This window comes from Amblyomma mixtum, chromosome 8, assembly GCF_055824585.1.
Source record: "Amblyomma mixtum isolate Tamu chromosome 8, ASM5582458v1, whole genome shotgun sequence".
Classification (NCBI taxonomy): Eukaryota; Metazoa; Arthropoda; class Arachnida; order Ixodida; family Ixodidae; genus Amblyomma; species Amblyomma mixtum.
Genome location: NC_143019.1, coordinates 38,735,241 through 38,761,573, shown reverse-complemented (window position 1 = coordinate 38,761,573; position 26,333 = coordinate 38,735,241). Strand labels below are relative to the sequence as shown.

Below are 26,333 nucleotides of genomic sequence, written 5' to 3'. Positions count from 1 at the left end.
ATGAAATAGCTCCAGCTGGTTGTCGAACGCAGTTTCGGAACCTACCATATGGTATGTTTTTAGCGATGACCTTAGGTAACCTTCTGGCGATCCTCAAGGCCGGGGGTCCTCATTCCGGACTCAGACAGCTTCACTTGAAGTGCGGACAAATAACTCGCAGTTCGTTTTCTTTTTTATGCGAAGCATACTACTTTAGCTACCACTTCAGCCCTTCACCGTGGTTATGCGCCTCCAAATCACGTGATACATGACGTCACACCACGTGACACGATGACGTCACGACAGTAGAGAAACGGGGGCCCACCTCGCGCCGTCGCTGTGGTTGTGCGCCTCCAAATTACGCGACACGATGATGCTTCGCATTCTCCAGGCTTAACCAAGTTAAAGCCTCAGCCATTTTTTTGAGAATCGCATGCAAAACAGGACACAACATCATTGTGATGGCCGAGAATGAAATTTTAATGAAGACTGTCATGAACATATATTTCCTTGGCTGCCTGCATGGATAAAAACAACAAAAGAAGCACGCTGGACTATGTGAGACAGAGCGATAGATAGAAGACATTTGTGGGAATGTATAACATTCGTGAAGACACAACAGAGCCATATGTGTGCTTTGAGTCATACAGGGCATGACACAGATTCTTCATGGATGTGCACTCTTGAACGATGGCACAGAATCATCTCTCAGCAGAAAAAGCCAGACACACTTTTTTTTTCTTTTTGCTGTTTTTCAAACGTACGTTACACCGACTCACATGCACTAACGGCTATGCGTATTCTACAAGTTCCGCACACAGCAAGAACGATGAATCAGAGCGCGTCCATAAATATTCACAGAAGCGGCCAATAAATGCAAAACCTTGAACAGCTTGCACTTCTGTGTTAATTAACGAAGGCTCAAGAGTCCTGGGGACAAAACACGGGTTTGAATACGGAGACGACTTATTGCTCCTCCTGTGTGATCTAGCATCATATACAGAGAAACTTGCCAGCAGAAAAAAGAAAAATCTCCAGGAGAAATAAACGAAAATAAAACATAACAGCTGACTACAACACAAGTTGCTGTTATGTCAATCTTTATGTAAAGTAGCTTTCAGGCCCCTTTCAACAGGCCTGCAGTTACTATTACCAGGTACCCACTTCAGTACATAGTTCAGGCTTTATCATACAATTATGCCTGTTGAGAGGCAATACAAGGCAAGGTTATGCTTGCAGCTCTAAAAGAGAGGAAAAAACTCTACTCATAAACTCGGTGACCTGACGGAGGTATGCAGAAACACTGTCTCTCTGCAAAGTCTGCAGAATAAGTTTGCACTGGTAGCATTTGTTCAGTCATAGTGATGGAAAGAAATAGCATACACAAAGCTCCGAGACGTTACTACGGCCGATTAAGGTCAGCCACTAACCAACAGAGGAAAAACAAACAACAAGCTTACAACCAGCTGCGAGTGCAGTTAGCTAATAAAGCAGAACAGTAGACACACTAGTTAAAAGAAGTTGGAAAGTAGGACAAATACTCGTAAATGCGCTCAGAGTAAAAAATATCTTATCACAGATACACAAACTCAAAAAAAAAAAAAACAAAGGGGGGGGGGGGGGGGGGGCAAGTACGCTGGCACTGTAGTTTGACCTCAAAAGTCTGTATGGTGCGTCCTACAGAAGAATACAGCAAGGAGACCGAAATAAAACATAGCCAAAGGTTTTGTTGAGAATCCTGGCTTCTACTGTATCGTAATAATAAATGGTGTGGCTTTATTTTTCTCAGCAAATTACCTCTACTCGACTAGGTTCGTAATAAGAGTACACATGTGGCCGCTTGGCACTGAAATTATACGCTTGCCGTTCCACATTTCACTCCATTCCTCGTCAAACGTGCTGGCTTGTCTGATAGCACGCTAACGAGAACTTAAAAGTAGTACTTCCAGCCCATAACAAAAAACGGCCTCGAGTAGTACACATAGACGTGGTGAGGTGGAATTTTGTTTTGTAGTAGTGATCTTGTAATTACATGACAAGAGCATTAAAAATGGCTCACACTGTGCTCGCTGTAACGGCGAGCAAACCAGCTGGTGGTTTTGCTCTTTCGGCAAGGAGAAATGCAAAACGTGCAGTGGACACCCACTTCCCTGTGCCTATGACATCACTTTAGTTACAGCAGAATTTGACTGAAAGCTGCTAGAAGTCACTGGACTCAGTCATCAGTAACATAGGCAAAATCATCCTCTCGGGAATTATGCCTTGCAAGTTCGAGGTGGACTTGGATAACACTTCGGGGAAATACCTCTAGACGAGAGGTCGCGATGCGAGTTGCGATGGGTCAGGAAATGTTACTCTCCTACCGGTAAAGTGCAGTTCTAGCTTTTTCCTGAATGAGGCATATTTTCTATGAATTTAACGCTTGCTCACGTTGCGAAATCGTGCATTGTTCAAGTTTGTTGCTCAGAAACAATCGTTCGATAAGCAGGTAAGAAATCACGGGATCGTTGGCACCGCTAGATGTCCATGGGTCAGTTTTATCAATGATCCTCCAGATACTTAATCAAAAATTAGTTTTAAAGTTAATTATAGTAAGTAAACAATGGTTTGCATTAGAGTGCGAGGAAGCAAATGCTATAAAATTAAAAAAGAAAGCAATACTACATGAACAAATTTTCTCATCCATACTGGCAAGAAACAACATCCCGAACTTTTAGTAGCCTAAGCAGCGAAGTCGCTGGACACAAATAACTTGATCACCAATGTTGATCTAAGAAGAGCAAATAAGGAAATAGACCAACAAAAAGCCACCGCAATGCAAGGTTCTGCGGAGGCGGTGAGAATACCTTAGTGCATTTTACTAGTCTTCAACTTCTTTAACCATTTTGTATATCAAAGGAAAAGTAATCAAACAAGGAAAGGAACCAGGAATACAGCTCCAATCATTTGCTTTCAAAAAATTCTGCATCTGTGTTTGATTCAGAACCACTAAACGAGAAACATCGGCCTCCTAAATACCAACAGACTTCAGTACACTTTCTGCAGACTGTCAATTTAATTTCAATGAAACTAACAAGCCTTAGTAAGGACCGATTACGACCTCGAACAAAACTGTACAGAGCCAGCAATCTGAGCCTGCACTAAGGAAGGCAAAAAATGAAGGAAGGAAAGCCAAGACTGTGGAACAGCTTGTTTTCTTTTAGTTTCCAGGGTGTGCCTCGAATATCGCGAGAAAAACGGCAACATCTTGGCAACACCACAATTTGCGCTCGACCTCCCAGTTTCAACACGACCTCTCTGCCAATTCATTCCTTTCGCCTCTTAGCCTTCATCTTCTTGCTGCTTCCGCTGGTGTCGTTGTCGATTGCTTTTTTTCTCCCCCCACTCTTCGACTCGCATTTTCTTTTATTTTCCCGCGCCTCCGCGACGGAGGAGGCCAACCGGTAGATGGGTGACGATGTGAGTGCTCTTCTTCTCCGCGGTGGAGGGGGTGGAGGTAGGAGGGATGACTTGTCGTTGAGGAGACGAGCGCCCTCTCGTTCGTCTCAGGCACGTCGCGTTGGCTGTGCGCTAGAGCTTCCTCCGCCGGCTGCTGTCGGCTGCGACTGTTGCTGAGTCTGCGGATGAGCACCAGTGGCGGTTGCACCCCTCACTGCCTCTTCGTACGTCGGCGGTGGTTCCTGGAAGGCGACAAAGTTCACACGAGACTCAATTATCTACGAGACCCAATTACCTAAAGAATAGATCCTAAACAGGGTTCTACTGGACCCCTGGGCTCCAAGGCACTTAAGGGGGGACACTGGTCTCGAAAAGAAAATTTTATTTACCACAGTTATGAAATTTTCAGGGCACATGTATTTTTGTGCGCTGATTCTAGATATGTCATTTAATTTCGTGTAAAACAATTCCTTGAGCACTTATGAACTTTTTATGCAAGTATTTTGCGGAGAGTTTTGAAGAAAATTTGCTGTAGGAAACTCGCTGAAATGTATGCCATTAGGTTCTCTTGACACCAAGGAATACAATAAGGGTGAAATTATCATCCTGGCTCTCATAGAACTTGAGTAATAGGGTACTGAAGCTGCCACTTCAGAAACAGGAATACACACTTTCCTTCTCATTTCTGAAGCGACAACTTCAAAACTCTATAACTTAAGTTCTATGATAGGCAGGAAGACAATTTCACCCTTATTGTATTCCTTGGTGTCAAGAGAACCCAATGGCATACATTTCAGCGAGTTTCCCGCAGCAAATTTTCTTCAAAGCTCTCCGTAAAATACTTGCATAAAAAGTGCATAGGTGCTCAAGGAATTGTTTTACATGAAATTAAATGACATATTTAGAATCGGCACACAAAAATACATATTCCCTGAAGATTTCGTAACTGTGACTTCATTAATAAAAATTTTTTAAAGACCAGTGTCCCCCCTTGAAGTCATGCATGCCTCAACAAGCACATTTAGCTTACTGTTTTTATTTAGGAACTAATCATACTGTAACTATTTACAGCACACCATTTCACTCAGCAGACCATTTCACTAACTCCACAGTCAGTGAATATTACTGACTTTAGTCATTTTTCACGACGCATGCGAACACATGCCCTATTTTGTATTCACGTTAGACATTCCTCGAAGTGATAGAACTGTAGCCGCTATTGAAACCAGATGCAGTTCCCTAAGGCTAAGGAAAGACTAAGAATGCCTACCTAATATATCATCGTTTGCCCTTTACAACATGACAATTCTGTCTGTCCCCTTCGAAGAACCGCTGAGAATGGAATAAATTTGGCCTGTACTGACTGATTATTGCATTCTAACAACAAAGAGGTTACATTCACAAAAATGGAGCTTTTACAACATAGAAATGGCCAAAAAGTTAAACAAACGCACTGCCATCGCACACTGTTTTCACAAGCTAACCTATACAGATGTCAATGCCCATTTTTTTTATAGCTGTTGTGGGTCTCTCGAAGCAAGACCACAGCACCACCAATTTCCAGCGACAGAGCACGAAATCTTCTGTGGTGAGGAGTGGTGCAAAGAAATGTCGCGATTTTCAGTCCAGTTTTCTCAGCATTAACCAAGCATCAACAGAGTCATGAAAGGCCAAACAGGCGACTTTTAATAAGAACAAAAATTGAGTGGATGGAGTTGTCCTGAGTGTCCCGCTGTAAACGTGTTGACGGGAGGAGCTGAACAGAACTTTCATGCCAGTACTCGTTACACAGCTAAGAGTTGCCGAAACAACGCTTTTATAAAACCCCACGACTGCTGGCCATCTTTCACAACGAACTGAGGGCCTAAGCAAGAACGTCACTTCAAATAGTCATTAAAGGGACACTGAGGAGAAATTGAAGATGGCTTGCATCGACAGAATACCAGCTCCTGATTACAAAAACGCCACTCATACTGACAACAAAGCTCTTGTAACGTAGAAAAGAGCAAGAACCAAAATACAGGTATCGCCGCCACAGGCCAAACTCGCAAGTACAAGCTTCATGACGTCATAGGACAAAACAGTGTTGCTAGAACCAATAGTTCTAGCAACACTAGGAAACGAGAAGCCACGAATCACTGAGGCGCAGCAAATGCATGCGCAAATCTTCTTGACGCCGCCAGATGGCGCCACGTACCCGACAGCTACGCGCGCTCCGGCAGCGCCGGGACCAATCAGCGCCTGCTCACAGCGGTATGCGGGCTCCCGGTATTCCGCTAACGGTAACAAGGTACACGGTATGCTAAAGGTGTCTATTTGCGAGAACTTTGTTGACGACTTCGAGAACGGGATCCACTGTAATGCTGGCAAAACGCCGGTGCAAACGTAAACGAAGCGACGGCCGCAATAGCCGATAGATGCCTTCAACGTGCGGCCGGCGGTAGCTTTCTTTTCGGCTGCTGCTGGGCCGCACTGCTGGCTTCCAGAAATCACGGAGTCTGCGTTACGTCATGTGCACGTCATGTTTCACGTCACTTAGTCCTGTGTCGTCATAGGAGAATCCCAAGTTTGAATCAGAGCGGCAGGAAAAACTTTTTCAACTTTGAATCCAAATTTCTTAGAAATAAAGGCATCTTTCGCTGCCGGCCAAGTGGCAACAAAGCCATGAAATGCCGAACTATCGGATTTTGCTATAAAAAAAATATTAATAGAGCTCTCCTCAGTGTCCCTTTAACGAGCACATTTCTACGTTCCCCATGTAAAGATGTAATGTCACAGACGGCAACTCACCTCCTCAGTTGGATGGTAAGGTGGTGGCTCGGGTGGCAGACTGCAGGCTGCCGTTGGTGGCAAGAGGTGGTCAAATGAGTCACCCGTCCTCGCGTTCTGTCCACCTGAGGGGAAAAAAAATAAGTACAAATGACTCTCCTCATCGAGAAGCTCACCATCTTGACAGAGCAGGCAAGCACATTGTAGTACAGTAAAAGCTCGTTAATTCGACACTGACGGGACCGCGAAAAATTGTCGAATTATCCGAATGTCGAATTATCGAATGAACAACAAAAAACAATGTTTGCCGCAACAGGACGTATACCTTTATTTGGCAAGGAAATCTGTAATCACTGTCTGCTTTTTCGAGCGAATTTGAGCGACTACGATGCCAGGTGCTCCGCGGCACACGCGCCGTCAGGGATTGGTTCACAGAAGTCCTCCCGCACGGACAAGGCTTCTGCGGCTTCTTTCACCGTGCACTTCGGCATTTGGGACAACTGCTCACAATCGTAAATCGTCGTCGTTGTCAGCGCCTGTCACTTTAATTATTTCATCCTCGGTCAGCTGACAGGACACAAAGGCGAGGCAGGCGCGCAGGCTACCCACCCGAAAGCAGCGCGGGGAGGAGGTGAAGGGAGCGCGGCTCCCCGCTTATCTGTTTTTTCAGCCAGGGTCCGCGGGGACGGCGTTGTTGCTGGGACGCTCGTCTTATCTTTTCTCTTTATCTTTCCTCTGATCTTTTAACTCTCCTCTATCTGCACATGGCAGCTCGGCTGAGCCAGTAGGCAATCCCTTGCAATTTCCTTTCACCCTTCTCTCAGTCGCAACAAAACAGCAACAACAAGTAGCGCAGTAAACACGCTGACAAAGCGCGCATTTACCAAAAAAGGCGCCGTAAATAACCGCGATTGTAGCGACTGCTGCGACACAACAAAGCACAAAAAAAAAGACGCCAGCCGCTTCGGCCGCCGCTAACTCGCTTCCTCGGATGGATGGATGGATGGATGGATGGATGGATGATAATATGACCATACGGATGGCCTATCAGCCGTACAGTAGCGCCGCTCATGGCAGTGTTTTTTTTTCTTTTTGCTCTCGGCAAACCGGCTTGGCGGGCTGCGGAGTGAAGTCGAATTAACCGACGCACGGCAAAATTTGTTCGAATTAACGAGAGTTTCGCCCCATAGACTCCTATGTATAATTGTAGGGACCTCGCGCGCGCGTCAAATTATCCGATTTTCCGAATTAACGGGGGTCGAATTAACGAGCTTTCACTGTACTATAACGCAGCAATGACTTTTGCTCACACACAAACAGCTGCCAGGTCCTTGCGTTTGCTGGTTGCCAAAGGAGCAATGCACATTTTCTACTCTTGCTGGCATCAACTTACGCTGCCACTGACTCTGTCACCTTCGTAATGTAGTACGTGGAATACGACCAGACTGTTAAATGGCAACTGCAGAGGTTTTACAATTCGACGAGCTTAAAGCACACGAAGTCCTTTTGGGTTAGCATTTGAAATGGTGATGTAATCGGTGATTAAAAAATTCAGGGGGCAATTTGACTGTCTAAAGTGCGTAGAGGCGAAAGCGTTTTCCGCACCACTCTGCCTATGTGACACTGTTGACGTCACCACTGGATGACGTCACACATAATTGATGACAAAGTAATGACAAATTACTAATTAATGACTAATTACTGATTACTCACTCAGCACTAATTGACCGCTAATTAATGGAACTTAAGGTTCGCCTTTAGGAGTGGAACGCGACCGCCTGTTGTAGCGCTGCCAGGGAGTCCAGGAACACCACCATCCTTTCCGCGTGATGCCTTGCCCTTTGAACACAACGCTTTTTAAGGAAAGGAAATGACGCTGTAATTCTCAGTCATCTCGGTGGACACCTTAACCTCACTTTGCATCTACTGGCGCCGTGAACAGAAGCCTGATATTTAATTGTCGATTACGCCATCATTTTAAATGCTAGTGCAAAAAATCTTGGCCTGCTTTACCAACAGCCTATACAGATCTGATTCCTTGAATACCATGAAATTCTCAAAAAGTGGTGCAGTTGCCCTTCAAAATACCCGGGTGCTACGTAATCCGGGCTGAAATTTTTTTAGTGAGCCGGTCCTGCTCTAGCTGCCAAAGAAACCCATGCAATACTAATTCGGCTGTTACGTCATGCAGCTGGCATGAAGCTCAGCAGCAGGAACAACATCAGTGATGCTGAACAAAGAAGTATAACTGCATCTCATAATGTCACTCTCACTACAGGCAAACTAACAGTGGTCACGTACACAAAAAGTGTGTTGCAGCAAACCACTAGCCACACCACTTTTTGTCACAGCCCCTTGAAGAGTTGCACATTACCAACAGAACACCATGCCTGGCCAAAGTGACAGAGAGACCACTTACGTTGAGCCACCTCGCGGAGCGAGACACCGCGGCGGAACGGGATGATGTACCGATGGGTGCGACTCCCAAACGGCCGGTCGTGCAGCCCTTGGCCCGAGTCGGGCTTCTGACGTCGCTTCCTGCAAGGCATCGCACACACGACATGAACACAGCTCCAAGGCACAAATTCACTTGGACAAAGGAAAACAAAAGCGATTAGTGAAAGCACAGCAACGATGCCCTACGTTACATTCGTATCAAAAATATCAGCACACTGCTTGAAAACATCTCTGGCTTCACTGGTTTCACAATTTTGCTGTTCAGCGTGAATGTAAACATACCAAAGAAGTCCAACCTACAGCTAAAGCGAAGGAAGGCCGCACCATTACACACACATATGCGGAGAATCTGTGCACACTATTTTAACACAAAAGCATTACAGTCGACGACCGAAAATTCGGACGCCTGATTTTTCGGACATGCTTGATTATTCGGACTTTTTCGCGGCACTGCGACATGGCCCATAGAGCCAATGTGTAAGAGCGCTTGAAATTTCGGACGCACCGCAACTGACCACTCGATTTTTCGGACCAGTACCCAAGCCACCATATAATGTGTACAGTGGAACCTCATTAATTCAGACTGCAGGAGATATCGAAAACTTGATCAAACAAAACGAAATTCAAGCTTAAAGGGAGCCTCTTGCGACGCTGAAATTCTGCGCGAGTCGGCACATTGCGCTCGCGTGTTTTCGAATTCGTACTGTCCTTGAATGTTTTCCGCCGCACGAACTTGAACCGTAGTGTGAGTTCACGGAACTCATCTGTGCAGAGTCTTTAGTCCCGAACACGGAACGCGAATACGATCGCGGAGCGCTTGATCGCGCCACCGGATCTTATCGCGGCCACGATCTGCTCCGGCGCTGCGCCGTTCGCGGAGGCCACGCGCGAGCACCGGAGCTTCCAAGTGCCGTCTATGGATGGCGCCGTGATCATTATCATCAACATTTTTCTCGGTCGCGATTTTCCGCTGTTCACATCGGCATCAGTATCGCCAGCTCCAGCCTTTCGTGGCGTGTTAGCATGCGTGTTAGCGCGTTCGCCGTGATAGTGGCTTTCGCGTGCTGCCGCCGAGCTTCACGGTTTTGGCGCGTTGGCAAGCACCTTAAGCTACACGGCTGGGAGTTAGCTCTCGACAAGGTCGGTAAGCGTGCGGCGGGCGGGAAATTCGACGTGGCCGAGAAGTGCGTCCGATGATGCTGCAACCAAAAGAGAAACACAAGCTGCAAAAAGCGCGCTTTCCGAGGCAAGCCGTGTGAGTTTCCATAACTGGAAGAAGAGCTGCTTCTCTATGTGATGGAATTTCGGAACAACGGATATGCGTTGACAGCGGACATGCTGCGCGGCTTCTTTTGGCATGAGCGTGCACCAGAGCGCAGCACGAGCTCAGGAGTCTAAATACTTCGCGAGTGACGATTCAACATAGAATAAATGTCACTCATTCCCTGGTTGGTGTGTTTTTACTTAAAAAAATTTTTTTTTCGCATATCGCGTGTATGGGCCGCACCTCGAAAATTGGCCCTCGAATCTGGGAAAAAAAAAGTGCGGCCCTTATACGCGTTTATACGGTATTTCGCGCAGCGAAATATGGTCATGAGGAGCTTTAGAATGTGTGCAATACAATTGGCCGCTTTCTCCGGCATAGTGGTAATAAGTTCGTGATTTTTTCGGTGAAATTTGATTTTCCGGACTGCCGATTTTTTGGTCGTTTTCGCGGTCCCTAGAGAGTCCGAAAAATCGGTCGTCGACTGTATTACACCCCTGTTAGAAAAGTTGCCTGGCGCCGCCTTTGGTGAACGTCTGAAGCCTCGCAGCTGGAGTGGCTGGAGCAAGTGACTGCGTGACCTAGGTGGGCAACCTGGGTCACGTGACCCCGTAGCATCATCACAGCCTGCCCACCGGATTATGAGCAAACTGATCAACACGGCAGGTAGCAGTTAAAATAAATGACTGGTCGGGAGTGATTGCCACGTGTGAATTAGTGGCCCCTGCGTGTTCGTCACAATTGGGTCCCATGTCAACAGACATTCCTTCTAGAAGGGACTCTGTGCCATAGTACATAGTACCATCATACATCGTGACAAGCAAGCAGTCTTCGACTGCACAAAGCGAGCGTTTGTTACAAGTGGGGCTGCTGTAAGTTGGCTTGCCTGTAATGTCTCAGGCAACCACATGAGGCTTCTCATTTCACATAAAACTCCGACAACTGCTGGTTATTTTTTTGTAGCACCTCCTGCACTGTGCTTAGCACTGCCAATTTCCATGACTCGTGCACATTAGCATTTCAGACTTGCAGAAAACTGGCAATACGCACATGTATCCGAGGATAATGCAAGCGATGAGTATGGCTGCAGGTGAAATCCTGAACACGGACACCACACCACCGTGAACTGGTCTCTGCATGCCCGAGGAATCTGGAAGACAACACAAGGGTCAGGCAAGCATATGGTGACACAAATCTGCACCAAGCCCAACACCACCAGTGGCAACTAACAAACAACCAATAGCTGCTTAAAGGCCAGTTAGGCTGCATTTTAACAGCAAAGGCAGGTCCCTTTGATCTGTCAACAAAGTCCACCTTGACAAAGTTCGGTGCAAAGCTACCAATCCTGGTTGAACGTAGCAACTGAACTGACAACAACGTGAACAAGAGGGTTGTAGTGAGCTTTGTGCGAAGTTAACGTTTATGCATTCCACCATCAGTGGCTCTAAAGATAGCTTGTGAATGCCTGTGAGCACATGTGTCGATGAGTATAATGTAGGAAAAAACTGTGAAGTGTGCTTAACTGTTGTGCAGGACATGCAAGTGTAAAATATCACGAGGCTACGCACAGGGTTGTGGAGACAAGTAAATGTTTCTATTTAGTGAAAGAAGTGCTGTGCTTCTTTCACTAAATAGAAAATTAAATAGAATAGAAACAAGCACGGGTGGGTGCGGATATAAAAGCATCGCATTCGAAAGTCATTCAGGTCAACCAACACCATCGAAATGTAACTAGATATTTTTCGCAGCAGCCAAAAACCGACCAACCAATACTGTTATCTATGCAGCGATGAGTTTCAGCAAATGCCAGTGCAGGCTGCAAGCCCAGTAAATGTGAGAACTATTCCATCCCTCCTAGCCTTCCTACCTCCTTCCCACTAGGCTGCTGCAACGGCGACAATGGAGCGCGTCGTGTTGGCAGTGTGCTCAGGCCCTCGCAAAGTGATGACGATAACAGCAAAACCAAAACTGAAGAAGCGTGCATCGTCCCTATCAACTGCGAGATGCTCAGCGTGACAGACATGCCGAGGCAGCTCCCAAGAAGTTCACAGTACAAACAAGACTCAAAACAATCCCAATGGGCATACAAATGACGCACGCAGTTGCTGATGGCAGAGAAAGAGCAGAGGTAAAGGACCAAGTTCACCGCAAATAAAATTTTTTTTCCCCTCAGTGATCTGCAAACTGTTCTCAAACTTTAAGCGTGCTAGGAGACGAATTTTGATGCAGCAAGAATTTCAATGTTATGAAGTAAACAGCAGATTCCACTCACTTCACCAAATCAAGGTTTTCACTGTACCTGTACAAGACTTGGACTAAGTGTTCACTTAAAAAAAATTCAGGGGGCACCTGGACGATCTAAAGTGCGTGAGACGAAAGCCTTTCCATGCAACTTTGGCTGCACGGCCGTAGGCACACACAAGGCAGCTATGGGGCAACTTGATTGGCTAGTCATGACTGATTAGTCATGACCAATGACTAACTAGTCGCAACTGGTTAATGACTAACTACACATTACCCAGTCATGACTAGTTAGTCGTGACTGACCAGTCATGACCAACTTGAGTAGTTAGTCCCGACTTGTGACAAGTAATGACTAGTTACGACTTTCACTTCAGATGTAATAGACGGATGGACAGTCATGGCCGCAAGTATAAGCGCTTAAAGGCTTTCGCCTCAAAATTACACGTCGGCAAGCTAGGAAGGCCACCAACCTGCGCATCGCCAGCCCCAGGCTGTGAGTTCCGTGTGGTAGCCTTGCCTGCAGCGGCAGAACCTGCCGTCGCAAACAAGGTGGCGGTCGCGGATGAAGCAGTCATAGTTGGTGTAGCAGAGCAGCAGGGGAGGGTTGCCTGCACAAGGGTCATCAGCACCAGAATCATCCACCCGTCCACATGATCATCTCCACGTGTCTTGCTAAACCCCTTGCTGAACACAATGGGGCTGAAAGCGCCCCAGAAAGTGCACCTACCATCACAACTTCATGGGATGTGGCTTCGGCAAATAAAATCGATTTCCTTGCGTCAAGCACCGCTTGATATTTACTGGTGCACTACTCATTAGCTGAGCGCCCTAACCACTGAGCCACTGCGGTAAGTTGCAGCAGTCACAAGCTCCGAATTAAGCTTTATAGTGATTGATTTTGATTTATTGGGGTTTAACATCCCAAAGCGACTCAGGCTATGAGGGACGCCGCAGTGAAGGGCTCCGGAAATTTCGACCACCTGGGGTTCTTTAACGTGCACTGACATTGCACAGTACACGGGCCTCTAGAATTTTGCCTCCATCGAAATTCAGCCGCCGCAGCCGGAATCGAACCCGCGTCTTTCGGACCAGCAGCCGAGCGCCGTAATAAGCTTTATAGGTGTCTCCTCCACCCTCAGTGCAATGATGGCAACGAAATTAATTTTTTTCGCTAATATTGCGTTTCATGAACTTTTGACTGCAGGTGCATGCTTGGAAGAGAGAGTGAGTGAAAAATAAATTTAAAAAAGAATGCCAAAAACCCCACATTATGTACATTGTGTTTACAGGCTAAGCAGAGTGATACGCCATGTGTAGTCCGCATCAAAGCAGCAGGGTTTGCTTTCTAGAACGCGAAGCCAATGCCATTTTAATGCTCAAAACTTATTAACCACAAAGCATCATCTGCACAGGCTGAGTCACACCGCACCCAAGAAAATCAGAGGGCGGCCCATCGGCGGGCCACGGCGCACAGGAATTAGGGCCCTTGAAATCACTGCTGCAATGAACGTGTCAAGGGGGGGAGCCTGGCCTTGAAAAGAATATTTTATTAACCCAGTCATAGTTATGAAATTTTCAGGGCACATGCATTTCTGTGCGCTGATTCTAAATATGTCAATTAATTTCACGTAAAACAATTTCTTGAACTCTTATGTAATTTTTATGCATGTAATTTGTGAAGAGCTTTGAAAAAAATTTGCTGCGGAAAATTTGCTGAAATGTATGTCATTGGGTTCTCTAGACACTAAGGGACGCAATAAGGGTAAAATTGTCTTCCTGCCTATCATAGAACTTAAGTTATAGAGTTTTGAAGTTGTCGCTTCAGAAATGAGAAGGAAAGTGTGTATTCCTGTTCCTGAAGTGGCAGCTTCAGCACCCTATAACTCAAGTTCTATGATAGGCAGGAAGACAATTTTACCCTTATTGCATTCCTTGGTGTCAAGAGAACCCAATGGCATGCATTTCAGCGAGTTTCCCGCAAGAAATTTTTTTCAAAGCTCTTCACAAAATACATGCATAGAAATTAAATAAGTGCTCAAGGAATTGTTTTAAGTGAAATTAAATGACACATTTAGAATTGGCACACAAAAATACATATTCCCTGAAGATTTCTTAAATTTTTTTTTTCAAGACCAGGCTCCCCCCTTAACCCTTTCACCGCCACTCCCGAGATAACTCGGGCTACCACATATACACACCCCCTGCCTCTCCCGAGTTAACTCATTTTGGCTTTTTAACTCACCCCCTGCCGCTCCCGATAATACTCGTGTAAAAGAAAACTATGGAAACATGTACTGCCATCTATGGAGAGACGCTATAAACTCATAGATTTTGTAGGGTAAATTTTACACAACAGATAGCGCGCATGTTTCCACATCCGAGTCGCTTCGTTTTGGTTTCCGTACAGGAGCCGTGTGAGGCAGTGTGCCACACTCGTCCGCGCTTTGACGGACGAAGAAATTCAAAACTGCTTGTGAATTCGGAGTCCAATGATAATGAGAACGAGGAAGGAGCCCACCTAAGTGCCTTGCCGAGTGATGTCAGCGATGAAGTCCCCGTTCCACCGAAAAATCCGCGTAAGAAGAGGAAATTTGACAGGCAGGATTGGTGCCGGAAGATTTGATTCAGTACAACTAATATCAATAAGATTATCCTGAATAAACATGTCTACATGCCCTGCAGAGATTTTTAGTGCGTTACTAGCAAAATATTTCCACGAAACTAACATGCACAAAAAAACCCGGCAGGGTATGTGCAGCTATGAGTAAACAAACCTGGCAGTGAAAGGGTTAAGGTTGTCTGTGACAGAAAAGTTCGCTACATTAGAAAAAAGATTTTGCCAATAAAGAACACAAAAAAAGTCCATTATATCTGAAAGAATGCTTTAAATAGAGCCAGAGAAAAAAAAAAAGGTCTAGTTAGCAGCAAAAATATGAAGTGCCATCAAACCTAGTACTACAGTCTCGTATGTTACACTGGCTTGTTTGCTGTAACTAGAAGTGCTTCTGGAGTACCTGGTACACAAGTGGAATTGCCGCCTATGGACTCCTGGTAGTAGCCGTCCTTGCAGCGGCATGAGGAACCACGGCACGCCGACGCATTGCTGCCGGCCTCACACTGGCCATCTGATCGGCACGGATCTCCGAGCTTGCGGCCTGCACGCACAAGAAAGGCCCACATCTCCAATGAGTAGAAAAAAAATATCTCAAATGTCTCGATGCAAAAAGAATTATTCAATAGGGGGGGGGGATGTGTTTCTGGAACTCAGAAAAATTGCTAGATGGTGGTGCTCCATGCCTATTCTCTGCTCGTCTCAACTTGGGTAGGCTGGTTTACAATTACGGACGGTGCTAAACTCTACTCCAGAATTACGAATTGGAACAACAGCGCAATGAAAGACGACACAAGAGAAGGACAAAACACCAGCGCTGACTAACAACCAAATGGTTTATATGCATTGCTATTTATATGCCGCCTCACCTGTAGCAATAAACCATTTGGTTGTTAGTCAGCGCTGGTGTTTTGTCCTTCTCTTGTGTTGTCTTTCATTGCGCTGTTTTCCCAATTCGTAAAACATGTACCAAATAGCCCGTATTTGCCCTCTTCTACTCCAGAAAATTGCGTAATTAGTATTGTTATTTTTTATTTCAGGAATGGTATTTAGAAACATGATATCTCAGATTTAACGTCCCAAAGATGCATATGGGCTCTCGAATACGCCGTAGAGGAGGGTGCCAGTTAATTATAATTAGACCCCTCCCTTGGCATGCCATTCTTCCCACCTCATCATTAAAAGTGCGTTATCCACAATATCAGTTTACAATACAACATTCACGTGAGCCCAATTTTCAGGTGAGCACACCAAAGAACAGGTGCCATTTTAGCAAAAAAGTTTGGACCCTTGCAAGTTCTCAGAAATGATTCCTAGCAGCAACACTGATCCTACAAACCAGCCTTGCTGGACACTGGTATGCAGACAGGAAAGAGAGACAAAGAAAGAAAATCGGCTTCTACAAGGCTCTGGCATGGTCTGCAGACTTTGCACCATAACTTAATAAATCTAAGTGCCATGCCATCAAACGACATAGCAGCATACTGAAAGCAGTGACTGCACAGTGCTGCAAGATCTCACTTCTTTCCAATTAATATAGGAATAAAAAAGCTCATTTCGAGGCAGAAGCACAAAGCGAAGGGAAGCCAAAGGCATGCTTTAGTAAGTTCCGGGCTTCTAAAAACCTTTCAACAAAAAAGTTATCTTAACCTATTACATAAGTCTACAGACTTGTTTAATGTGAAATTAAATGACATATTTAGAATCAGCCACAAAATACACATTCCCTGATAATTTCACAGCTATGGCTTCACTAAAAATTTCTTTAAAACACTTAGGTTGACTGGAATATCACCAGGCTTGACATTAATTGCCATGTTACGTTTAGATAAGCAATGCAAAGCTCAACTGAATATTTGGATCTAAATAAGGAGTGTGCTGAGTTCTCTGCATTTAGCCTAAAAAATGTACATGAAAGACACAACAGATTTAAAAGAAAATGTTAGTGAAACACTAGTGTGGCCTCCTTTCTTATGCTGCATTTTTTCCATCTTGATTATAGGCGAAATGAACAACAACCAACCGAAGGAGCTGAACAAGTGAGAAACAATTTTATGGGTGCGAACATAGCAAGTGTGAACAAGCACACTAGCTTTGGAAGTGCTCCACAAGTTTTAGCATTCCGGAAAATAAACGACTTAAATGAACTGAATAGAAGTGGTTTGGTTTGGTTTATGGGGTTTAACGTCCCAAAGTGACTCAGGCTATGAGAGACGCCGTAGTGAAGGGCTCCGGAAATTTCGACCACCTGGGGTTCTTTAACGTGCACTGACATCGCACAGCACACGGGCCTCTAGACTTTCTCCTCCAAAGAAATTCTAGCCGCCGCGGCCGGATTCGAACCCGCTTCTTTCGGGTCAGCAGCCGAGCACCATAGCCACTGAGCCACCGCGGCGGCGAACTGAATAGAAGTGAACTGAATAGAAGTGAACTGAAAAGAAGTGAACTGAATAGAAATGATGAAGTGCTGTTTGTGATGAAACATGCCTACCTACGAGAGAGACCCACGAATAAAATTCGCACAAGTGAAACCTACAACATTCCCAGCCTCACCACTCGCACTTCCGGCTGTTAAAGAGTGAAGCATGCCGGTGAAGGAGCATGGACTACATGCTCCATGGACCTTGGAGGAATGTGTCCGAGCAATTTAACCTCTACGAGGTTAGCCTGTCATGCTTGCTGATGGACAAAAAAAGGCCACGCACGCAGAGAAGGCACGCATGCGAAGGGGCTGTACGCACCAGTCTTGCAGATGCCGCCATGTTCGTAGTAGCCCCGGCGGCAAACGCAGACGTGCCGGCTTCCACAGTGGCTGCGGTTGCGGTTGATGCACGACTCGTCCGACAGGCAGCGCTCCCCTACTGGCACCCCAACTGTGTTTAAACAAAACAACAGCAAAGAAGTCACCATCCCAACTTCGTATTCCAAGAAGAGACCAACAAGGGGAGTAGTCAAACAGGCCGTTCTATCAAGGACAGAGGCAGGAATGAGCCTTTGTTCCCCAGGCTAGCTACCTTCTAGCTTCTAGACGCACAAATTTTGCACAGAGGTAGCATTTGTCTATAGCTGGGTATAATTCAGGAACACTACTGTCGCAACGTAGAAATATATCCCACCTTTGTCTATTCCATCAGATTTACTATGATAACCCCATCCTTAAGAGAAAATTTATAACGCCACCTTGCTACGTTTGAGCTCGGATCGATCATCGTCATAAAGTTGGTATTCTTCCATGCCAAACAAACCACTTTTACAACTCATTCACCCCTGCACATCGGCACAATGGAATCACCTTCCCCGATCGGTTGTCGAAATAAGTGACCATTCTGTGTTTAAATCGGCTTTAACTAACCTGATGGTAACATAGTACATGTAATTCTTGCGCCCTGCCGTTTATTCTTTTCAGCTGATGTGGTAGTTAGAACAGAGCTGGTCTTTTTTTTTTTCCCCTTCACAAATTCTGCTGTTTAAGGGCATGACAGAAGGTGTGCACCAGTGTTTTCCTGCCATTTTCAACAACTTGCTCCTTGTTTTTTTTTTTTTTGCGTGGTATGCTTTACTTTTATTCTTTGCTCATAATTTCGTGTTAACGACTGTTAATTTGTTTGGTTGGTTGGTTTATGGGGTTTAACGTCCCAAAGCGACTCAGGCTATGAGAGACGCCATTTGCTGTAACCTACTCATTTGCGCGAGCCATACTTTTGTTCACATTTTGTGTTACTAGTGACTGCTGTTCTTTTGCCATTTTGTCTATTGTACCCCACTCCCCTCTGTAATGCCCTCGGGCCCTGAGGGTACTGAAATAAATAAATAAATAAAGCAGCGAATGCCTCTCAAAGAAGGTCGTCCAATCAATTATGTTCCCGTGCTGCCATGATGCACAGAGCGCCGCCTTGCACCTGCTGGCAGCTACGGCAGATACAAGGCCACGACAATACACCACAATAGGCCGATTTATTGCTTGGACAACTGCCATCGAGAGGCATCTGTCGCTTCGTTCTTGAGTTGTATCCGACTAGAGTATCATGTTAGTTGTTGTTCCTTGCCAACCCTTATCAGCGAGGAAAATGATGCGTTGCCAACAGCACTGCCGGTCCACAACTGCACAACTTGACAGCTCAACGAGCAGCACACTGTCTATTACCGAGAATGTGGAGGAACACCTATTGCCTCCATTTTAATTTTTTTGGCAGATGTTTCCCCCTCCTTTGTGACACATGGCACTACAGCTACCGACTGCACGAAAAAAATAGATTATACTGATCAGACCAACTCGCAGGAAACAGAAGTGCATTTTGTTAAAAAAAAAGAACAGGCAAGCAGGCATTACAAGATTAGAAAGAACAGTGTGGGTCACAACACACAAGTTTCAGAAGTAACCTACATGTCAAGTCAATAGAAACAAGGCTACAGTTTACTAATACGATAAATATTTACTTCTCTGCATTAGTGACTCTATTAACAGTCAGTGCCATTTCGGTTTGGCTTGGTTTGGTTTGGTTCATGGGGTTTAACTCTTTCCTTACTACGGGAAAAACGACCATTTTTCACATGTCTCAGACAACATTTTTTTTTAGAAAAAGTGTGATAGATAAAATTATATAAAATGCATAACAATAATTCAGATAGAATGCGCTTTATAATGAAATTTATTTGAACACATATTCTGCTTGAAATGCTGTGAAAAAAAATCAGTAAACACAACAAAAAGTAAAAAAGAAGAAAAGTTTTGTGTTTATATGACAATAACTTTCCAAACACTAGTACTAAAAAAATTCTAGAATATACAAAACAATTCAAATTCTTTCTAAAACATGGCATTAAAGTTTGAAAATTATAACTTGAATAGTTTTCGAGCTAGAATTTTTTTCTTCATGCCTCTTGGAAAGGCTCGTTTGAGAGTGCCCTTTATATGATTTTTACAGTCCAAGAAAAAAAAAATTGGAAGTGTAATGTTATGCGCCAAACGAAAGCTTGGTAAGCGTGGTTTAAAAAATACAAATCAAAACTTATTCAATTTACGTCAAAAATTCAAAAAAAAATATAAAACACAACAAGTATAGGTGTGATATTGCGATATATAGTATGCGATAAGTATAGCTGCGATGTAGCTGCAGAATCGAAATCCGACGTTACAACATCTTCGTCCGAGTCACTGCTGCTCGGAGGATCTTGAAAATCAGCTGCAGAGGCTGGAGAATCACGTGCAGCGGGACTCTTCCGAGCGCGCGATGCGCCCGACCTCGACGCGACGCCATCCTCACCGCGTATTATGTCGCAATAAGCCTATGCTCCAAGGGCACTTCAAAAATGCACGACTGACGGGGAAATTACGAACTAGGCCGAAAATGGAACTAACCGTCTGAACAACAAACCAGATGCGCCCGCACAAGCGGACAGGAAAAAGAAAGCGAAACTATCAGGACAACGTTCCGGGATCGGTTTGCGCAGTTAAAGCGTCTGAACCAAAATCCAACAATGCAACATCGTCACCAGAGGCTCTACTACTCGTAGCATAGATAATAATTGCAGTCAATGCAGTAGAATTGCGCGCAGCAAGGTTTTTCCGAGCGCGCGCCGTCTGCGCGCCCGACGCCATGCACGGAGCGTCCGCGCCGTACCCTCCGCTTCAAGGGCGTTTCAAAAATTCGCGCGTCGTGGGAAAATTGCTCTCCACGCAGAAACCGAAACTGTAGTCTCTGGAGAACAACTTAGATGGCGCCACATCACCGTAACGGCTACAATGAGGAGCTTCGGTTCGCACAAACAGACCAGAACGAGGAATCTGAACGCACAGGCGAGCGTTCTGGGCTCTCGTTGCCCAGTTTGGGCTTCGAAACAATACCTGACGATACAGCATCGTCGTCAGGGTCCGTGCTAATCGATACATCAAAAATATGTGGTGCAAACGCAGCGGAATTGAGTGGAACGGGGTTTTTTTGAGCGAGCGCCATTCCCGATGATGACGGCATGTTCGGAGCGCCCGACGCCGCACACCCAACTTCAAGCGCGTCTCAAAAATTGCCGCTTCTTGGCAAAAATATAAACTAAACAGGAAGTTGAAGTTTAATGTGTGAACAACAAACCGAATGACTCAGCAAGACCGTAGCGGCCGCGGTCGCGCTGCCGTAGCGCTTCGAATTTTTCGATCACCGGTGATCGAAGCACAGTGGCGTGGTAACGAAAGAGTTAACGTCCCAAAGCGACTGAGGCTATGAGGGAGAACGTAGTGAAGGGCTCCATTAGTGACTCTATTAACAGTCAGTGCCATTTCAGTTTGGTTTGGTTTGGTTTATGGCGTTTCCCAAAGCGACTCAGGCTATGAGGGAGAACGTAGTGAAGGGCTCCGGAAATTTCGACCCCCCCGGGCTTCTTTTACATGCACTGACATCGTTAAAACAAGATGTGAATACGTAAATACGCTTCTTCAGGTTTCAGTGTCTACCAGTGTTTGGCATGAGCACGTTTTCAGCCTGGTTGACAAGTGCTTGGGCTGCACCTTGTTGTGGGATGCTGGCTGTGCAGCAAGGTCTTGTCACATGTTGACAAAATAGAACCGAACTCGTTTTTCTCACAGCAGAACACTCTAGAGCCGTTCAACAAAACATAACACTAACATCATTACTTACGAAATGACAACATGCATAGAGTAGAGTAGGGGACCAGCTTTTTGTACCTTCAGCAACAAAGGCCTCACTATAATGAATGGTAAACTGTGTTACAAACACAAGGAGCAAATTGAAATATACACTAAAAAACAACAAGCCGAGCTAAGCAGAACCTAAGTGTATTACTGACACAGTTTTCTACAGGCATGTACAGTGAGAATCTGCTCTGAACAGTTGCTGTCAATTCACATTTTGACGATATTGTATGACAGCCTTAAATGTCCACCTCTGGCCTTATAAGATGTGTACGTTACCGCAAAGCACACATGAATAACCGAAAAAAAAAAAAATGCAAGACAGACTCGCCTTCATCTCATGCACTTTCCTTTTCTCTCTTCATTTTTTCGGGTGGCCTTCAAATTCAATCAAATACCAAATGGCCCAGATCCATACTTGTCTAAAATCTAACATCTACCTAACTGTTCACCCTGCGACAAATATTACTGACCATGAGTACTTGCCAAATGCAGTCTTTGCATAAAGCAAAAGCTTCAAGTTCAGTTTCACTCCAAAGACTGCACCGGCCTGAAATCCCTTTCCTGATAATACCTTCCACCATGAGTTCACTGCAGAAATGCGGCATGATTTCCTCCACTGTTACATCCTTACCACCAACATTTTCAAGCTCTGTCAGCCATTTAGCTCGTTTGCACTCGCAGTTCTCAGTCTTTATTGTCGTTTTTGAGCTACACAACCTCTCCTGCATGCATAAATGCACTTGCATGGACAGCACGATGATTTGACATCTCACTTTGAACTATACACAAATAGGAAACAGAATACACAGCCACAATACTGCTCTACACGATCACATAACTATGTTAATGAGCGCTGTTTTGTGTTGTGTCCAGGTTTGTGAACTGTAGACAGTACAACGCTGTCTTTAAGTTTATTAATGTAATATAAAGAAGCTATAAAGTACTGAAAAAAAAAAATTCGGGGGGCACTTTGGCTCTTTAAAGTGCTGCAAGGCGACAGCTTTCCCTGGCGCACTGTTTGGCATTGACTGCGTGACTGTTTGTGCTGTACTAGTGCTTTATTGGACTACACACTTTGACTACACATTATAACTACTCACTTTGACTGCCGACTTTGTCTGCTTCTTTAGCACGACTCTCTCTCTGCTTCGATGAGTTCGGTTGTATGCATGGCTCTGTTTGCAGTAATGAGGTATGTAATGTGGTCACCCACGGATGCCTTACGCCCCATGTCGGAGCAGACGACAACTATTTTAGTAGTTGTCGTCTGCTCCAAAAGGGGGCGTCAGGCATCCATGGGTGACCTCATTACTTCGAATCCGCGCACTCTGATGTCATAACCATTTCGACCAACCGAAAAGCGTGACACCTCTGCTGACAACCTTCTGTCGACAACGATGAGGCATTAAAGGCTTTCGCCTTAAAACAGGCCGTCATCCTCTTGTCGGCCACTAACTCACCGAAGACGCAGCCGAGGCTGGAGTTGACTAGCTCTTCATGGTAGCCGATCTGGCAGGCACAGCTGTGGTTGTGACACGCATAATGGCTCGCCCGACGGCAGTCCGCGTCTGACTCACATGGGCTCCCTGTGGTTCCCGCTTGTTGTTTGCGCAGCACGGGCAGAACAAAGAGAGCAGACACACACGTCAGCAAGGAAACTGTCCAGCACTAAAGGAAGCGACAACTAAAAGCTGCTACTCTGCATTCATTCACTCTTACAAACACGGTTTATTACACAGTCGACGCTCGTTACTTCAAACTCAAAGCAGACCAAACAATATTCACATCATGCGGAGTTTGAAATAATACACCCAACATTGAAGGCACCAAGGTGTCAAGTTTGAATAAACCACTGCACGGTACCATGAATGTACTTTAAGGGTGCTAGATCTAGATCCGCAATGGCTATTTGACGTGTGCCTAAAATCTTTTTTTGCGAGTGTTTCGAGATCATCATTATTACCATCAGCTGAGCCCAATGCAGGTCAAAGGTTTTTTTTAACGACATCCAATTATTCTCGTTTTGCATCAACCATGGTCCCACTGCTCGAGCAAACTTCCTAACCTTGTCTCTCTGCCCTCGTCTCAGTCATACCTAGTTACATTTTCTTTCTCTTGGTACACATTCTTACGCTCTAATGCACTACTGGTTGTCATTTTTGTGCATTCCATCCTTTGCCATGCGAAACTTGTGTCCGCTCGCAAATCCATGCTGCTTTCTGACTCTTAATCTCGTAATGCTGCATCTATCACGTCTCTCTCCATCACTTTCTGTATTGCTGTTGTCTTTTACATTAAGCCTCTATAGAAATTCAGCCACCGCAAACAGGTATCAAAACTACAACACTGTACTTAGCAGCAGGCCATCATAGAGCACAGAAAAAAATAGCCTTAAAAGGCACAAGAAAACCACAAGCAATAATTGTGGGCTAACGATAACTGATCTACCTAGAGCAGGCAGACTTGTGATCTTACAAGCAAAGTAGCAAAATGGAAATATGCCACTGAAAAGCATGAAATATTAAGTTGCGGAGTAGCCACTGGAGCATGCTAGGAGAAAAATGTGCAATAGTGTGGAATCTCTGTACTGCATGAACCAAGAAATATGTTTTCTTGAAGCCTGTTCCCCAAGTGTTGATAAAGAGAATGCCGCAAAACTACATGTGCGTTGCATGCATACACCTTCCCATGCAAGAGGATCATTGTGAAAAAATAGCACTCGCAACAGGATATAAACTGAGACCCTAGTTATTTGCACATATGTGTTGATGGATTATAGTGAACCCTCATGCTGGCCAGAAAAAAAAAAGGCAGGTGCTCGAAGTGTTCATATTTCACTGCGCAAGCTAAACCACGGACGTTTGCATCTATGTCCTGACAATTCAGGCAATAAATTGTCAGCATGTAGTGTACATAGAAAAGGTAGATGAAACAGCACAGAGAACACATGGACAAAGAGGTGACCCAGGCAGCAGCACTAGTGTCGTCCTGGACCATTACTACCTCATCCGTGTCTTTTGTGCGCTGTTTCAGTAACCAAGAACTATCAACAAGCCCGGACATCCATTTTAGCATATGGAAAGCTGTTTGGTTAGGTTTGGCTTATGGGGTTTAACATCCAAAAGCGACTCAGGCTATGAGAGACACCGTAGTGGAGGGCTCCAGAAATTTCGACCACCTGGGGTTCTTTAACGTGCACTGACATTGCACAGTACACAGGCCTCTAGAATTTTGCCTCCATAGAAATTCAACCGCCACGGCCGGGATCGAACCCGCGTCTTTTGGGTCAGCAGCCGAGAACCATAACCACTGAGCCACCACAGCAGCCATATGGACAGCTGTGTTTGTAGTTACAATGTTGCACTTGCATCAAACACATCAAGCTCCTTGGCTGTAATACTAGCACTCACAACTGGCCCCTTGCATCTGAGATAAATCCCAATATATATAAGTGCTGCTTTATTCCAATTTTCAAACAAGGCAAGATTCATGTAAATGGCCTGGACCTCATACACACTGAAACACTGAGCACTGAAACGCTGAACACGTAACACTGAAAGCCGAAACGCCCCAAGGAAAAACTGCGTTCTACATCCATACTTAGTGTATATTAAGCAATTTATGCAATTATCGGCCGGCTTTATTGGTTACTATATCAGCGAGGTCAAATCAAGTTAGTCACTTGAAGCCGAAATTACTAGTATTAACGAATACGCGCAGAAAACGCAGCACCCCACAGTATGGCAGCTCGAAAACGCATGGAGATAGGCTACGCGTGCTTAAAACATCGAGCTTGTCTGAGACAGAAGCAATAAATAACCCTTTCGAGAGCGAACAGCTATAGAAAATGAGGCAGAACGAAGATAGCCAAAACGGCGATACCAACAGTTCTCGCCGACGTCTCACGCCCGTCAGAACGCCGAGTTGATAGTCGAATTCCACACCTTAATTATTACTAATCAACGAAATCACACCGTTATCTAGTACCAAAATATTGATAGCAGAAGACAGTGCGACAGGGTGCGCACTTTGCAACGGGCTTCCAAATGCTCAGCACAGCGCGACTAATCAATTTTTGCTTCGTGTCGTCATCTTGCCAGGCGTTGTTTATTAAGCGCAGCAAGACGCCACAGAACGCCTCGGTCCACAAAAGCGAGCCTGCAAAAGGCCAGCTCGGCGAAAGAACTGAAATTAAACATCTGTTCGCCTTCCACGGCGCTGACTTGGCGACAGACTGCAAACTTCCTCGTCACGGACAATGCCCGACGGGCAACTGCCGCGGTAGAGGTGCGAGATTTCTGTCCGTGCGTGACTCTGCAAAACGCTGGATCTGTCTGGCCAAGCTCAGCTGCAACGGACGCGCTAGCGTGCAAGCTGACGCCAAGTAAACAGTCTTGGCCCAGCGATCGGGAGCCGCGATTAGCCCGAGGGCAACGAATTGCATCCCGTAACGTCACGTCGATTCGCATCTGTAGTCAGTCGCATCTGACCTCGAAAGACAAACAACGGAGGATAGGTTTTCCGGTCAGTTTAGCGGCTTTACGCCGAGGTTTGGCCACCCGACGCGCCGTGGGGGTCGCCCAGCTCTGCGCCCAGCGACAAAGCAAACGCACGAAGACGAAGGCATCGCAACACGGCAATCTTTTACGTGCTGCTGCTATCCCTAGTCGCGCAGCTAGATGCGTTTTTCGGCGGCTTACCTTGCGCCGATGATCCGAGAACATAGAAAATGAGGACGCTGTTGACGACAAAAAAATAAAATCTTGACATTTAAACGTTATAACAAGCGTTCCACTATCATAGTAACTTATGCTAATCGTAGGGAGCCCTGTTAACGCTGGGTCGATTCGAAAATGTTAAAAAGGCAGAGCAGATTCGGCCGCCGTGCGGAGTGCGAAACTGCGGCACAACATGTAACAAAATGA

General features: G+C 45.4%; 1 protein-coding gene across 2 annotated transcripts; it reads right to left on the bottom strand.

The window, feature by feature from the left end:
* Positions 1-435: 435 nt before the first annotated feature.
* LOC149332143 (uncharacterized) lies at positions 436-26,293 on the bottom strand. 2 transcript variants are annotated; one of them, XM_089557090.1, is made up of 9 exons: positions 26,109-26,293; positions 22,869-22,994; positions 17,504-17,635; positions 15,166-15,306; positions 12,622-12,759; positions 10,958-11,057; positions 8,606-8,724; positions 6,208-6,311; positions 436-3,659 (listed from the first exon to the last, which is right to left on the bottom strand). In XM_089557090.1, exons 1-9 carry the CDS (start codon positions 26,176-26,178, stop codon positions 3,525-3,527), a joined length of 1,065 nt encoding a protein of 354 aa, XP_089413216.1. In that variant the 5' UTR covers positions 26,179-26,293; the 3' UTR covers positions 436-3,524. The 2 variants fall into 2 exon arrangements, with proteins under 2 accessions (XP_089413216.1, XP_089413215.1); XM_089557089.1 differs by having other exon boundaries at positions 22,869-23,006; positions 26,109-26,292.
* Positions 26,294-26,333: the final 40 nt, after the last annotated feature.